The sequence below is a fragment of the Macaca nemestrina genome, chromosome 10, assembly GCF_043159975.1.
Source record: "Macaca nemestrina isolate mMacNem1 chromosome 10, mMacNem.hap1, whole genome shotgun sequence".
Lineage (NCBI taxonomy): Eukaryota > Metazoa > Chordata > Mammalia > Primates > Cercopithecidae > Macaca > Macaca nemestrina.
In genome coordinates this window covers 133,637,617-133,655,213 of record NC_092134.1, presented here as the reverse complement: position 1 = coordinate 133,655,213, position 17,597 = coordinate 133,637,617, and the positions used below count along the sequence as shown (strand labels likewise).

Below are 17,597 nucleotides of genomic sequence, written 5' to 3'. Positions count from 1 at the left end.
ATTCTCCTGCCTCAGCCTCCCGAGTAGCTGGGACTACAGGCGCCCGCCACCTCACCCGACTAGTTTTTTCTATTTTTTAGTAGATACGAGGTTTCACTGTGTTAGCCAGGATGGTCTCGATCTCCTGACCTCGTGATCCGCCCGTCTCGGCCTCCCAAAGTGCTGGGATTACAGGCTTGAGCCACCGCGCCCGGCCTGCTCTATGGATTTTATTTATCTTTTCAAAGAACCAGTTTTTTGTTTCATTTATCTTTTGTATGTTTGTTTTTTTTTTTTTTTTCATTTCAATATCATTTAGTTCTGCTCTGATCCTTGATACTTCTTTTCTTCTACTGGATTTGGGTTTGGTTTGTTCGTGTTTCTCTGATTTCTTGAGGTGTGACCTTAGATGGTCTATTTGGGGTTTTTCAGACATTTTGATGTAGTCATTTAATGCTATGAACTTTCCTCTTAGCACCGCTTTTGCTGTATGCTAGAGGTTTTCATAAGTTGTGTCACCAATATTATCGTTCTGTTCAAAGTATTTTTTAATTTCTATCTTGATTTTGTTGTTTACCCAAAGATCATTCAAGATCAGATTATTTTATTTCCATGTATGTGTGTAGTTTTCAGGGTGCCTTGTATTGTTAATTTTCAATTTTATTTCACTATGCTTTGAGAGAATACTTGATATAATTTCAGTTTTCTTAAATTTATGGAGACTTGTTTTGTGGCCTATCATATGGCCTTTGTTGGAGAATGTTGCATGTGCTGATGAAAAGAATGCATACTCTGCAGTTGTTGGATGGAATGTTTTGTAAATATCTGTTAAGTCAATTTGTCTTAGGATATAGTTTAAGTCCATTGTTTCTTTCTTTGTTCTTCATTGTTGACTTTGTGTCTTCAAGACCTGTCTAGTGCTGTCAGTGGAGTATTGGAGTCCCCCACTTATTATTGTGTTGCTGTCTATCTCATTTTTTAGGTCTAGTAGTAATTGTTTTATAAATTTGGGAGCTCCAATGTTAGGTGCATATATATTTAGGGTTGTGATACTTTCCTGTTGAATTATTCCTTTTATCACTATATAATGTCTCTCTTTGTTTTATTTTATTTTATTTTGTTTTTTCCTGTTGTTGCTTTAATGTCTGTTTTGTCTGATAAAAGAATAGTTACTCTGGCTCATTTTTGTTTTCCATTTGCATGGAATATCTTTTTCCACTTCTTTACCTTAAGTTTATGTGAGTCCTTATGTGTTAGGTGAGTCTTTTGAAGACAGCGGATACTTGATTGGTGAAATCTTATCCATTCTGTCATTCTTTATCTTTTAAGTGGAGCATTTAGGTCATTTACATTCGGTGTTAGTACTGAGATGTGCAGTACTGTTCTATTCATTATGCTAGTTCTTGCCTGAATATCTTGTTTTATTTTGTGTGTGTGTGTGTGTGTGTGTGTGTGTGTGTGTGTGTGTGTGTGTGTGTTATTGTCTTATAGGTCCTGTGAGATTTATGTTTTCAGGAGATTCTATTTTGGTGTATTTTGAGGTTCTGAGATTCTCTTTCAAGACTTAGCACTCCTTTTAGCATTTCTTGTAGTGCTGTCTTGGTAGTTACAAATTCTCACAGCATTTGTTTCTCTGAAAAAAACATTATCTCTCTTTCATTTATGAATCTTAGTTTCACTGGATACAAAATTCTTGGCTGACGATATTTTGTTTGAGAAGGGTCAAAATAGGACCCCAATCCTTTCTGGGGTTCTGATGATGTAAGCTATTAATCTGATAAGTTTTCATTATAGATTACCTGATGTTTTTGTCTTACAACTTTTAAGATTCTTTCCTTCATCTTGACTTTATTTTTTTTTTATTTTTATTTTTTTTGAGACGGAGTCTCGCTCTGTCGCCCAGGCTGGAGTGCAGTGGCGCAATCTTGGCTCACTGCAAGCTCCGCCTCCCGGGTTCATGCCATTCTCCTGCCTCAGCCTCCCGAGTAGCTGGGACTACAGGCGCCCGCCCCTGCGCCCGGCTAATTTTTTCTATTTTTAGTAGAGACGGGGTTTCACCATGGTCTCGATCTCCTGACCTTGTGATCCGCCCACCTCGGCCTCCCAAAGTGCTGGGATTACAGGCGTGAGCCACCACGCCCGGCCTCATCTTGACTTTAGATAACATAATGAATATTTACCTAGGTGATAATCTTTTTGCAATGAATTTCCCAGGTGTTTTTTTAGCTTCTAGTATTTGAGAGATTGTTTGGAGGTTCTAACAGGAGAGTGCAGCTACTTGTATACCCTTGACCAGACTGGTCCTCCTCTGTCGGGTATAGTCATCCTCTTCGACCATGTGCATTCAGGAGGGATGCACCTGGAGCAGTGAGGGAGGAAGGGGACACATGCCTAGCCAGCCAGATCAGCCAAATGAACACTGGCAATCAATGGGGTGACAGATATCGCAGCCAGAGAACCCTTACATCCTGAGCTTCTAGTGTTTGAATGTCTAGATCCCTCGGAAGACCAAGGGTTTTTTCCTGGTTTATCCCCTCAAATAAGTTTTCCGAACTTCTAGATTTCTCTTCTTCCTCAGAAACAATTATTCTTAGGTTTGGCCATTTACTATGGCTCCAACTTACTTGGAGACTTTGTTCATTTTTTTTTTTTCTATTATCTTTGTCTTTGTCAGATTGGGGTAATTCAAAAGCCTTGTCTTCAAGCTCTGAAGTTCTCTCTTCTTGTTCTAGTCTATTGTTGAAACTTTCTAGTGCATTTTGTGTTTCTCTAAGTGTGTCTTTCATTTCCAGAAGTTGTGATAGTCTTTTCTTTATGATATTTATTTCTCTGGATAATTTTTAAAATCCACATCCTATATTGTTTTTGAAAATTTGTTTAGGCCAAATGTGGTGGCTCATGCCTGTAACCCCAGCACTTTGGGAGGCTGAGGAGGGCAGATCACCTGAGGTCAGGAGTTCAAGACCAGCTTGGCCAACATGGTGAAACCTCATTTCTACAAAACTATAAAAATTAGAGAGGCATGGTGGTGGGCACCTTTAATCCCAGCCACTTGAGAGGCTGAGGCAGGAGAATCAAGTGAACCTGGGAGGTGGAGGTTGCAGTGAGCCAAGATCACACTACTGCATTCCAGCCTGGGCAGCAGAGTGAGATTCTGTCTCAAAAAGAAAGAAAGAAAACCATAAATAAGTTTCTTTAAGTTGTTTTTCATTTTTCTGTGGTATCTCCTTGAGTAACTTAATAATCAGCCTTCTGAATTCTTTATCTGGCAATTTGAAGATTTCTTCTTGGTTTGGATCCATTGCTGGGGAGCTAGTGTTATCTTTTGGTGGTGTTATAGAGTCCTGTTTTGTCATATTACCAGACTTACTTTTCTGTTTCCTTCTCATTTGGGTATATTGGGTATTTCAGTGAAAAGATCTGGAACACACAGGCTGCTGTTCAGATTCTTTCATCCCATGGGGTGATCCCTTGATGTTGTGCTCTCCCCCTTCCCCTAGGAACAGGACTTCCCTAGAGCCAGACTGCAGTTATTGTTATTCTCTTCTGGGTCTAGCCACTGTGGGTGCTACCAGGCTCCAGGCTGGTGCTGGGGAATGTCTGCAGAGTCCTGTGATATGATCCATCTTCAGGTCTCCCATCTGTGGGGCACCTGCTATGATGAAGTTGGCAAGGAAGTGAAGTAGACTCTGTGAGAGTCCTTGGTTGTAGATATGTTTAGTGTGCTGGTTGTCTTGAATGCTGGTTATGCTAGCAGTGAAGTTGTCAGATGGACACACTCAGGACCTCTGGTTAGCCAGGATGTTGCAGGCAGTGGAATTAGCTGTTGTCTTCTCCCTCCTTGGAGCAGGGTTATTCTGTCCTGAGTTACTCTAATGGTTTGAGTTGGTTGGCCTCCAGCCAGGAGGTGGTGCTTTAAAGAGAGCACCAACTGCAGTAGTAGACAGGGAATTTACATCCTGTCCTGGTCACTCTGTCCCCATGTTATCTGGCAACAGAGAGATGGATTTCCCGCCAGTGAAAGTGAGAGTCAAGTATTATTTAACTAGAGGTCTGGCAAACTGAAAAAGGGTTTGGGCTTCCAGATCATGATCAGTTGTTGGGATCCTGTGATTCACAGCTTGTTCTAAGTTTGCCAGGATAAGTATTCAGGTTTCTCAGGTGATGGGCGGGGCCATACACTCCCAAGAGTTTATGTCTTTTGTGTTTGGGTACCAGGGTGGGTAGAGAAAAAACATCACATGGGGTCAGGGTTAGGCAGGTCTGAGCTCACACTCTCTTTGGGCAGGGCTTACCATGAATGCTGTGGATCATGAGGGTTGCTTCTCAGGGTATTATGGCTGCCTCTGCTGTGTCATACAGGTCGCCAGGGAAGTGGGAGAAAGCTGGCAGTGATAGGCCTTACCCAGCTCCCACATAGCTGGTGAGGCAAGTCTTGTTCCTCCCATGCCCCACCAATAACATGGAGTTTATATCCTGGCAGCTCATGCCTGGGGCTGTGATCTTGCCCTAGGCTACAACCCTTCCCACTGAGAAAGCAAGCAGGCTTTCAGACCACGCCCCTCCCCACCTTCTCACACCATCTGTTACAGTTCCTGTGCTGATATCTGTAGCAGTTCCTCTTTGCCCCCTGGATCCTGCTTAAGAAAATTCGTATCCAGTTGAAATTATTACAAAATTCATTTGGAAGCTTCTTTCATCCTGTGACTCTTCTTTAAATTCCACTGGCTGCCTTGTCCAAGGACCCCTGTGAGACAAAGTCAGGGATGGCTTCCCTGGGCTTGAGCTGGAGAATGGGAGTGCCTACAGGACTCTTCCTTCTGCCTCTTCTACTTTTATGTTTTGCATATATTTTATATTTGGCTCCCTATATCCATTTCTGTTCCAGGTAAGGTTAAATCCTTCTCATGTAACCCAGATTTTCAGGTTCCCCAGTAGGGATGTGCGTTCAGAGGTAGGTTTTTCCCCCTTCACACATTTGTGGCTGTCTTACAGAATTTTCAGTATTGAGTTGCTTCCTTCAAAGGATCTGTGAATTCTTTCAGTTTTCCTGGTATGTTCCTAAGGTGGTTCCTGGAGGAAAAGTTCACAGTGTGAGTCTCCTCACACAGTTCTGTTGTCCAAGTGGGAGCTCCACCTTAGCCCTCTTAGCTGCCATTTTCTCCCCACGACTTCACATTTTTAGACAGACTTAAAGAAATTAATTTGCCCAAAGTGATACAACTTTTCATATATGTACTAGAGTCCAAACTTGAATATAGGCAATATGAGATCTCAGAGCCTGAGATACTAAAAAATATACTGTTTGTTTTCCCCATAGGCAGAAAATGGAAATAAAACATAGAAATAAGCTGTCCAGTCTGACTTGGTCATTTGGGTTAGTTTTTCAGTACTACCAGCTCTCCAATACTGGTCAAGGCACCATTTCTCAAATGGCAGAAAGATTAGGAAATACATCCCGAGAGTTGCAATCTCTTCAAGTCCAGAACAGAAAGCTTTCAGGAAGTCTGCAGCATGTGGCTGAAAAACTCTGTCGTGAGCTCTATAACAAAACTGGAGGTAAGTGTGTCCTGGTCACTCTGTCCCCATGTTATCTGGCAACGGAGAGATAGATTTCCCACCGGTGAAAGTGAGAGTCAAGTATTATTTAAATAGAGGTCTGGCAAACTGAAAAAGGGTTTGGGCTTCCAGATCATGATCAGTTGTTGGGATCCCGTGATTCACATGTGTCTGTGATACCATACATCAAGGGACTCTTCAAATGCAGACATTTTAAAACAATACAAACAATTAACTATGAATAACCAAAATAAGACAACAAGTAAAGAAAATACTGGTTATGTCTCAGTTTACCTCAGCAGATGTTCTTACAAATTCTTTCCTAGTAAGAAGTAAGTAAACTCATAACTGTAGTTCTCAAATCTTAAAAATCATACAGGGACTAGTCCAAAAATGCAGATAACCTGAATCAAACTCAAGTTATTTTAATTCAGGATAACTTGGCTGGGTATCAGAAATATGTAGCTTATTAAGGACCACAGATAATGACAGTGCCAGTGGTAGGTGAACCACCATTGATAAATTTACTGCTGGAGAAGGCTAGGAGCATCGTTTCAGTGTGAGCGTGTGTGTATTCCTATTCTATTCTTTTCAAGTTTTGTGATAATCCACTTTATTCAAGTCAGCTCTCCCTTCTGCTCTCTTTATCATGCTTACTTAGGAAATGGCATACATGTTCAGGTTTCCACTTTTTATTTCTTTTTTAGGAACTCTGAAGGAGGGCAAAGTCTCCTCATCTACTATACACACACCACTTCCCACCTGAAACAGACATCCTGATTGCGTGGCTACCTAGGAAAAAATATTAATAGGCACAGTTTTACTTCTCTAAGTGATTCTTTCCTACATGACTAATGACCTCAATGGTCATAATGTCCTTATTTACTAATTTTTCTTTTTCTGTTTTTTTTGGGTGGGGGGAGATGGAGTCTCATTCTGTTGCCTAGGCTGGAAGGCAGTGACATGATCTCAGCTTGCTGCAACTTCCTCCTCCCAGGTTTAAGCAATTCTCCTGCCTCAGCCTCCTAAGTAGCTGGGACTACAGGTGTGCACCACCACACCCAGCTAATTTTTTTTTTTTTTGTATTTTTAGTAGAGATAGGTTTTCACTGTGTTGGGCAGGCTGGTCTTGAACTCCCAACCTCAGGTGTTCCCCCTGCCCCGGCCTCCCAAAGTGCTGGGATTATAAGCGTGAACACCCCACCTGGCGCTTATTTACGAATTTTCCAACAAAGCCCAGTGTGCATACTTTCCTTTGTTATTTGCCATATCTTCAAAAAGATAATCCACTACTTGACAGGCTGAGGCTGGAAGATTGAGCTGAGGAGATCAAGACCAGCCCAGGCAACATAGTAAGACACTATCTCAGAAATTATTTTTATTTTTATTTACTTATTTATTATTTATTTTTAAAGTCAGAGTCTCACTCTGTCACCTAGGCTGGAGTGCAGTGGTGTGATCTCGGCTCACTGCAGCCTCCATCTCCTGGGTTCAAGCGATTTTCATATCTCCTCCTGGGCAGCTGGGATTACAGGCGTGCACCACCACATCTGGCTAATTTTTGTCCTTTTTTAGTAGAGATGGGGTTTCTCCATGTTGCCCAGGCTGGTCTTGAACTCTGGCCTCAAGTGATCTGCCCCCCTCAGCCTCCCAAAGTGCTGGGATTACAGGCATGAGCCACTGCACCTGGCCAAAAATATATTTTTTTTAAGGTAACCGAGATTTTCCTAACACAAATGGTCTTTCAAATTTTTATTTAGGTATATAAAAACAAATAAAAAGAGAAACTATGCAAATAAGTCATTTAATTTAAATATAAACTCTAAATGCAAATATATTAAAGTTTCTTCTCATATAAAATTCTTATATACTTTTGGTTAGATGTCAGTTCTCAGTTTTAATCTGCTACTTTTTATTTCTTACCCTCATCTTACCCATTATCCATCCATCCATCCACCCACTGAAGTGATATTTATCCATTTAGTTAGCACTACTACCAGTATGGTTGGAGTATTTACTGAATGCCTACTGATGCATATCTGACAAAACACACAGGATGTCTACTGTCATGGACCACTTACTCTAGTGGGGTGGTAGAAGTAAGTATATTGAAAAACATAAAATAAGATGACTCATGTCTTTATCTGTTTGTGTTGCTATAAAGGAGTACCCGAGCCTGGGTAATTTATACAGAAAAGAGTTTTATTTGGTTAATGATTCTGCAGGCTGTACAAGAAGCGTGGTGCCAGCATCTGCTTCTTCTGAGAGCCTCAGGCAGCTTTCACACATGGGGGAAAGTGCAGCAGGTAACAGGACAAGAGTCCAGGAGGCAAGAGATTGGGGAGGGATGTGCCAGGCTCTTTTTAACAATCAGTTCTCCTGAGACTAATAGAGCGAGAACTCACCAAGCTGTTCATAAGGGATCTGCTCCCTTGTCCGAGACACCTCCCATTAGGACCCACCTCCAACACTGGGGATCAAATTCCAATATGAGATTTGGAGGAGACAGATGTTCAAACTGTATCAACCAGCATTTCCAAGTTTTCCCCCAATGTTCCCTATTTTAGTACTAAAAGTCCCAGATTCTGGGGAACTCTAGGTCCCAGGTATACAATAATGATTAGCCAGCCTAAATATAATGTATGAGAGATTAATCAATCCTATGAGAAATGAAGGCAAACAAGGCAAGAGGGATAAGGAATTCAAGGGTAGTCTGTTGCTACTTTAAATAGAACAGTCATAAATCCTTAATTAAGATGATTATATGGTAGCAAAGACTTGAAAAGTTGAGGGAGTTAGCCGTGTAATACAGATAAATAACAAGCTTTATAGGTAAAACAGGAAACACAAGAGCCTTAAAACATGAATGTATCTGCATATTCAAGGAATAATAAGGAGCCCACGTGGTTGGAGTGGGAGACTAACAGGAGGCTAGGTAGAGATCATAGATAGCATTAGGTGCCTTTGCGAGAGATTTGGCTGCTATTTTGAGCAGATGAGGATTAATTATGGGGTCTTGAGCAGAGGAAATACATGATCTGGCATAAGTTTTTAAAGGCTTAATCTACAATTATGTTAAAATTAGACTAGAAGAGGAAAGAATAGCAACAGAGAAATCAGATAAGAGATGGCTATTACTAAAATCCAGGAGAAATATGATGGTTCTTCTAACTAGGATATTGTTTGTGGAAATGATTTTGCATGATGGGACACAAATGGATGTGTGAGAAATGAAAGATTCAAAAACAGCTCCAGAATTTGGGGGCAAAACAGCTAGAAGCATAGAGATGTGATCGAGTGAAAGGAGGAAGAATTCTCTGGCTACAAGGGGAAAATTGGAAACCAGGAATGCTGTTTGGGGAGCTACATATATGAGGAAAAAATTCTGGGCCAGACATGTAAACAGACTTACATTCCTTTTGTCCAAAACACAGCAAAAATGAAGGGGAAATGGAGAGAGAAAGGACTGTAAGAAAAAAAAGACGATTAGCCTTTTTTTTTAGGATGACATATTTTCATGTATTTATGAAATGGAATGCCCTTCCTGGGGTTTTTGGCCTTGCTAATATGACCATTGTTGTTTATTGATCCGAAATATCCGTAAACATTTGTTGCACTATATCATATACAAAAATAGTAATTTATAGGTAAAGAGAGTTCATAGAAAGTGTACATGTTCCGTTTAGAAATTAGTTGGTATTTTATTTTTCTTAGGTGTATGTGCCATGGACAAAACATTTGAGAACAGGTCATTTTCAGTCCACCCATTTTTCTGGCCAAAAATATGCATTTTCTTCTTTAAAAATATATATTTTTGAGGGGGAGCAGAGAGGTGGGGAAACAAGGTCTCACGCTGTTGTCCAGGCTGGAGTGGAGGGTGTATGTATATGTATATCTATTTATATCTAGGTCTATACCTATATCTATATGTATACATAGAGAAATGAATTTCTTCTGACCTGTATTCCATTTTCCTCCTCCAATGGTTTAAGTAATAGTATATTAAATATTTAGTTAGTTGAAGTTAAGGAGGTAAAGCAGTTTCTCTATTTCTGTCTCTTTAGTTACATCGTATCACTACCTATTTCACATAAGGCTCTCAGTCCTTTAGTCTCTCACCTTTTGATCTAATTGTCCCTTGCTTCCTCTTAAACATTCATTGAAAATTTCTCTATTAATTCCCATGCAAGTATGGGACTTATTTTTACATAGAGCACATAGAGGGTCACTTGTATCTGAAGATCAAAGGTATTTAAGAAAACATTGTACGTGAGATGGGAATAAGGTATTAATGCACTGTACTAAAATTGCAGTTACATAGTTTTTATTTACTGAATCCAGAGCAGAATGAACCAGGATTCTCCTTGCTGAGTCCAGTTGCTGCTTCATAATCTTTTTCAGCACAGCACTCCAAGCACGTATTACCCATCTAAGTTCTCATAACACCAGGGACCACAGTTGAAACTGACCTTTATTAAATGCTTCTTATGCGTAAGTCTCTGCACAAACTGGACTCTGGTTTTTACGTATTTAATCTTTACAATAATCCTTTTAGGTAAGTGTCATTCCCATTCTTGTTCTGTGTTTTAGGAAGTCTGAGGCTCCCTGCATTTTTGCTTGAGTCTCTCCAGGTTGTTACATTTCTCCTGGTAGAATTCCGAAGCAAGCAGACCTGTCCGAGAGAGTGCAAAAACTATTGACTTCCACAGCAAGTTTTTCATAACATGACAAAGATATCCTTCTAAGTTATTTATTTATTTAAATTTTGTTTTACTTCATGAAATATTTCAAATTTACAAGAAGATTAAATGATAATATAATACCTACCTGTGTATTAGCTACTGAGATTTTAACATGTTAACTAGGTCGCTTTTAAAATAAAGAAATTGTTATGGCTATGACTTGAGTTCTCATCCCACTACAAACCCTCAAGAGACTGGATTAGGTTCCTAACTAAATGACCCAAGGTCATGTATCCACATAGGGTTAAAACTATAGTGCTCAGGGCTTGGATCCTATGTTTGCGATCCCTACCCATACTTCTCTGGCCTGGATGCCCAATTTAATTTGCGACACATGGAGATTCAGCATTCTAACTTCATGCTTGCCTCAGTGTTTTTTTCCTTAAAAAGACTCCACATCATATCGGTATATACTGTCTTTTTAAAAACTGATTTTACTGTTATGTAAGATAATTTTGAGAACATTATAGAAACTTTATTTCCTAAACACAATGCGGTTGGAGTTTCTGTACATTTCAACTGCTTTGTGAAATTGAATATTCTCTTCACGTGCTGAATTTCACAGGCAAGTGGCAAGAAAGTTCCAATGATTTATTACTAGATTCCACATAAGCAATTAGTGTCTGTTTTAATTTCTACAACATACTTAGGACTAGTTACAATTCCTGGCATTTAGTAGGTATCCAGTAAACATTGTAGTTATCATTGCCTGGGCAATTAATTAAATATTGAAGAGAAGTTAATTCTTTCTTAGGACATCAAATATTATGTAATTTCAAGAGAGGAGCAAGACAGACTCATACAGAAAATAACAATAAATTTGGCTTTTTTCCAAGTGCACAGGTGCAGCCCTTGTACTGACCAATGGAAGTGGCATGGAGACAAATGCTACCAGTTCTATAAAGACGGCAAAAGTTGGGAGGACTGTAAATATTTCTGCCTCAGTGAGAACTGTACCATGCTGAAGATAAACAAACAAGAAGATCTGGTAAGATTCTGAGGCTTTTCTCAAAAAGACGCCTTAAAAGAGTTAAGCCAGAAGATTCTAAGGATCAAGAATATCGGTCCACGGTTTTTCACACTCGTTTCAATCAGGGCCTGAGTCTTATTCCTATTGCTTTGAATGGTCCCCTGAAGTAGCTAGAAGGAGTTGTGTTCTCCAGAAATACACACCCCTTAGAAAGATAAGCAATATCACTTTAAACTCCCCTCTCAGGGAGCAAAGGTAGAATGTCCTAACTTCTTTCCTGTTTTGGTTTGGGTAGAAAAGGAAGAATATTGATGCAATGTCAGAAACATGAAGATAGTACTGCCTGCTCTTCCATTTTAAAAGTGGCAAAGCTTTTAAGTGGAAAATATTTAACTAAATTATTACCATAACCTGCAGATATATATCTTGCTTTCCAGAAGTTTACAGTCTAGGATAGATTGGTCAAGGCAAATGTGACAATAAAACTACAAATTGACATATATTGAGTTAGTACATGCAATTAAAGTACACAATTAAAATATGATTATTCCACTTTCTCTCATATTTATTATTGCCTTTGAATTGAAGTTCTTAAATAGTATGGCCGTTGCTTATTTATCATTGTTTCTCTAGAATTTGGCAGAGATTTTTCTTGATAAAGAGTAGGCTATCAACAAAGGGTTGTTTAATTGAATTAAATTCTCAGCTCACTATACAAATTCTTAACATCATTCTAGTTACTTCTTAATTTCTACCTACTTCCTGAAATCTGTGATGAAAGAACCTCTGTAATTTATCTCAGCTACTAAGACATTTTATAACCCTTTCTCAATGGCTTAATTTAGGCATCAAGCGAGGCAATTTCTTTGACTAAGACAGTGTGCCCTAGCATAAACCCTCCTAATTTTTCTTATTCTCTTTGATTCCTCTGCCTCCAGCATACACTGCAAACTCAGGTATAAAATTGAACTATACTATATCAGGTGGTAGGACATTTTCTTGTTAAATCTATGTAGTTATTTTTTATATGAACTTCATATATTTGTATATATTTAAATCCTTTTCATATGATTTGCTTTCAAAACTTTTAATTTGAAGGGACCCCCCTATTTAATTAGAATAAAGATTTTCAACTACAGTTATTTTCACATGTTACTCTATGACTATTGCTTGCTAATAGCTTCATTTACATTTGCAATAATCTCTCATTAAATCGGTATATTTTATTAATTATCTGAGGGGTTATGGATGTAACAATGAAACAAAGTGTATGGCCTTGAGAAACTCATTGTATAAATGGATAATTATAATAAATATTTAGATAATGTCTATGTTAAAATATTAGGAGTACACTGAGCCTGGGAGGTTGAGGCTGCAGTGAGCCATGATCGTGCCAGTGCACTCCAGCCTGGGCGACAGAGTGAGACTCTGTCCCCACCAATTCTCCAAAAATATGTATTAGGAGTGCAGAGTGAGACTAGAGAGAAGGAAGCAAATCACTTTTTAAATGTAAACATATGTTAAATATGGATATTGGGAAAAGAATTACCATGTATAGGACTATACACATGTATGCACATAAATATTTATAAATAGAAATTTAAAAATTTCTTTCTCCCCTTCCTAGTCGAAGACGTAAATCATCCTTGCAAATTTTTCTTTTAGTTTTTTTCTTCCTTTCCCAGGCATTTATAAAGGTTGCTACCTCATTCCTGCACTTTTCCCTCCATATTCTTCCCTGTCCCAGAATCATTCCACATCTCTTTATTAGTCTTTCCCTCATATTTTTATATCAACATTCATGTTTAATTCTGTGCCTTAAAAGCCATGGGTCAGGAATAAATCTGGGTTGATGTGATTTCTGCTTTCAGAATATCGATATGTGTTCCACATTTACTAAGACAAAACGAGTTATTAAACCCGGACAAATTTCGGACAGGCCTCAGTGTCGATGCTTTTTCTCTTAAGCATGTGAGCATCTGTGTGAAGCAGGACTGGTGTGTGCTTTGAGAAGAGCGTTGGCTGGCCCATGCATGTCTGTGCATGTGTGTGATCATGCCTCCAAAGCTAAAGCTTTTCTTGTGTGCTTTCTGCAGGACTTTGCCATGTTCCAGAGCCGCTCTCCGTTTTTCTACTCTTATTGGACAGGGCTTTTGCGCCCTGACAGTGGCAAGGCCTGGATGTGGATGGATGGAACCCCTTTCGCTTCTGAACTGTAAGCCTTCAGGATATTTTATGGGAAAGGCATTTAACAAAGATATTTTGCTTGAGTGACAGAGTTCAAGAATTTGGTCCATCAAGTATTACTCAAACTTCTGCTTTGTACTGGATACTGTGTTTGCAGGAGGATGACTGAAGATATTTGAACCATAGTGCGTCCTCATTTTGTTGTGTGTGTGTGTGTGTGTGTGTGTGTTTGTTTGTTTGTTTTTTAAGATAGGGTCTTGCTCTGCTGCATGGGCTGGAGTGCAGTGGTGCAATCTCTGCTCACTGAAATCTCTGCCTCCCAGGCTGAAGCTCTCCTCTCATCTCAGCCTCCTGGGTAGCTCAGACTATGGGTGTGCACCACTACATCCAGCTAATTTTTTGTATTTTTTGGAAAGTTGGGTTTATGCTGTGTTGCCCAGTCTTGTTTAGAACTCCTGGACGCAAGCGATTTGCCCTTCTTGGCCTCCCAGAGTGCTGGGATTACAAGCATGAGCCACCGCACCCGGCCAGTGCTTGCTTTTGAACTGCTTATAAGCCAGTGAGGGAGACAGATACACAGCATTAGTGAAATATCAGGGTAGTTCTCTTGCTGCTGGCAGAAGTTTGTGTCTGGGACATACTGTGGATGAGAGAAGGGAGAGACAGAGAGAGAGATCTTTATGGGCGAATAAACTGAAGCCCAGGAGTCCAGGCTGTAATGGCGGTTGCCTAAAATCACACAACTGGTCAGTACCCAGAGATAGGATAAGATTTCTTGGCTTTCTGTGCATTAGTAAAATAGGGAACACATCTTTAAAAAATGCAGTATCTGAAAAAAGATTTGCTGAAAATGTAAGGTGTAATATAAAACACTAGTCTCATATATGCCGTGAGCATTTAGATAGGAGTACACATGGTATCTGTGTTAGTCTATTTTTGCATCAGCATAAATGAATGCCTGAGGCTGGATAGTTTATAAAGAAAGGAGGTTTAATTGGTTCACAATTCTGCAGGCTGTACAAGCATCTGCTTGGCTTCTGAGGAGGCTTCAGGGAGCATTACTCATGGCAGAAGGCAAAGCAAGAGCTGGCATGTCCAATGGCTAGAGAGAACACAAAAGAGAGGGGAGTGGGAGGAGGTTCCAGGCCCTTTTAAACCACCAGATCTTGCATGAACTAACTGAGTGAGAACTCACTCATCACCAAGAAGAGGGCACCAAGCCATTCATGAGGGATCCACCCCGATGACCCAAATACCTCCTGCCAGGCCCCACCTCCAACACTGGGAATGACATTTCAACTAAGATTTGGAAAGAACAAACATCCAAACCATATCAGTATCCTTTGAAACAGGAAATTGTAATTTGTCTATCAAAATATATCACATTTAAAGCCGTATTTGAACAGACATCCTTCTTCCCTATATACAATATATCATTTATTCTCCCAGGAGACAGGATATATTTGATGTAATCATTTGTATTTTATAGTTAAGTAAACTGAGTTACAGAGAAGGTAGATAACTTTTTAAGTGGCAGAGAAACTATATAAATTTGGAGGAGAACACGTAGCTTCACTTTAGTTAGAAATGATTTTTGCTGTTTTGGGTGACCTGCTGTTTCTTTTTTTTCCCCCTTTAATAATTTATTTATTTATGTATTTATTTATTTTTATTATACTTTATGTTCTAGGGTACATATGCACAACATGCAGGTTTGTTACATACATATACATGTGCCATGTTGGTGTGCTGCACCCATTGACTTGTCATTTACATTAGGTATATCTCCTAATGTTATCCCTCCCCTCTCCCCCCACCCCACAACAGGCCCCAGTGTGTGATGTTCCCCTTCCTGTGTCCAAGTGATCTCATTGTTCAATTCCCACCTATGAGTGAGAACATGCGGTGTTTGGTTTTCTGTTCTTGTGATAGTTTGCTGAGAATGGTGGTTTCCAGCTGCATCCATGTGCCTACAAAGGGCACGAACTCATCCTTTTATATGGCTGTATAATATTCCATGGTGTATATGTGCCACATTTTCTTAATCCAGTCTGTCACTGATGGACACTTGGGTTGGTTCCAAGTCTTTACTATTGTGAATAGTGCCGCAATAAACATACGTGTGCATGTGTCTTTATAGCAGCATGATTTATAATCCTTTGGGTATATAATGGGATGGCTGGTGACCTGCTGTGTCTAAGAATGAGTGTGGAAACTTAGGGGCTGAAGAGAAAGAGGCATATGACCCCATTTTCCCAGTAAACTGATTCTGGTATCTAGACTATAATTTTATCACCCTAGGAAGAATGGGTATTTAATATTTTATTTTAGAAATAAACTGTGATTAAATTTACTTTTTCTTCATTTTTTCAGGTTCGAGATTATAATAGATGTCACCAGCCCAAGAAGCAGAGACTGTGTGGCCATCCTTAATGGGATGATCTTCTCAAAGGACTGCCAAGAATTGAAGCGGTGTATCTGTGAGAGGAGAGCGGGAATGGTGAAGACAGAGAGCCTCCATTTCCCCCCTGAAACATTAGGCGAAGGTGACTGATTCTCCCTCTGCAACTACAAATAGCAGAGTGAGCCAGGCAATGCCAATGCAAGGGCTACTTGAGACATCAGGAAATGGAACATAATCAGGAAACACTATCTCTCTGACTAGTACAAAATGGGTTCTCGTGTTTCCTGTTCAGGATCAGCAGCATTTGTGAGCTTGAGTTTATGCACATATTTAAAAGTCACAAGAAGTCTTATTTACATGCCACCAACCAACCTCAGAAACCCATAATGTCATCTACCTTCTTGGCTTAGAGATAACTTTTAGCTTTCTTTCTTCTCAATGTCTAATATCACCTCCCTGTTTCCATGTCTTCCTTACACTTGGTGGAATGAGAAACTTTTTGTAGAGGAAATACATCGAAGTAACATCCTTTTCCCTGACAGTCAAGCAGTCCATCAGAAATTAGCAGTTACTCCCCAGATTATACCACCAAATACACAAGGCATTCTTTTTGTTTGTTTCAGTTCATACTAGTCCCTTCCCAATCTATCAGTGAAGACCCCATCTGCCTTGTCTATGCCCTGTTTCCCAACAGGGATGTCTCTTGATATGAGAATCTCAATGCCTTATAAACATTCCTTCCTGTGTCCATTAAGACTCTGATCATTGTCTCCCTTCCATAGGAATTTCTCCCAGGAAAGAAATATATCCCCATCTCAGTTTCATATCAGAACTACCGTCCCCGATATTCCCTTTAGAGAGATTAAAGACTAGAAAAAAGTCAGCCTCTTCATCTGCACCTGTAACAGTATCAGTTCCTATTTTCTTCCATTGACCCATATTTATACCTTTCAGGTACTGAAGATTTAATAATAATAAATGTAAATACTGTGAAGTGTGTGTGATTTTACAATGGACTTGTGATTTGTGGGAAAATTCAGCATGGAAATGCTTTTCAGAATATGATGGCAATCATTATTTTCATCGTGCCTTGCTGAGAGTTTTTGGGGAATTTACAAGAGTACGGATTACACAATTATTCGGAGAAAATAAGATGTCTTTGAAATACATGTTGTCTTCAAGAGAACAGTTTTAACATTTTCCTAAAATGAAATATTTTGAGGCAAGCTTATGGCATCAACACATGGTTGATGAGGTAGCTGAGTTGCATTAGTGCACACAATTTCCAGTCAGGCAGTGGGAAATGAACAGAGACAGTGACATCTTTGTAGCTGCCCCTTTGTGAGGCACTTCTTTCTTGAGATGACTCCATGCACAAATATAACAGGGATCGTTGGGAGTGACACCATCACAGCCACCAAGTTTATTGGTTTATTGATAGTCAATTCTGAGGGTTTAATGCTAGAAAGGATAACATTATAAATCTTTGTTTTTCAACAGTGGCAACTGAGGTGCTTCAGTTTTGTTTTTCATAAACATCTATCTCATGGTAAAATGACATAGACTAGGCCGGGCGTGGTGGCTCAAGCCTGTAATCCCAGCACTTTGGGAGGCCGAGGCGGGCGGATCACAAGGTCAGGAGATCGAGACCACAGTGAAACCCCGTCTCTACTAAAAATACAAAAAATTAGCCGGGCGCGGTGGCGGGCGCCTGTAGTCCCAGCTACTCAGGAGGCTGAGGCAGGAGAATGGCGGG

The 17,597-nt window shown here is 39.8% G+C and overlaps 1 protein-coding gene across 4 annotated transcripts in view; it reads left to right on the top strand.

Moving 5' to 3' along the window:
- Window positions 1–16,835, top strand: part of LOC105499921 (C-type lectin domain family 1 member A) — a 29,304-nt gene extending 12,469 nt beyond the window's left edge. For 3 of the 4 annotated variants that reach the window (XM_011772798.2, XM_011772797.2, XM_011772801.2), the window contains 4 exons: window positions 5,362–5,538; window positions 11,117–11,268; window positions 13,347–13,465; window positions 15,811–16,835. In XM_011772798.2, the coding sequence (XP_011771100.1) occupies window positions 5,362–5,538; window positions 11,117–11,268; window positions 13,347–13,465; window positions 15,811–15,991 (629 nt within the window). In that variant the 3' untranslated portion in view covers window positions 15,992–16,835. The remainder of the gene's footprint in view (window positions 1–5,361; window positions 5,539–11,116; window positions 11,269–13,346; window positions 13,466–15,810) is intronic. The other variant, XM_011772802.2, reaches the window with a different exon arrangement.
- The last annotated feature ends 762 nt before the right edge of the window (window positions 16,836–17,597 follow it).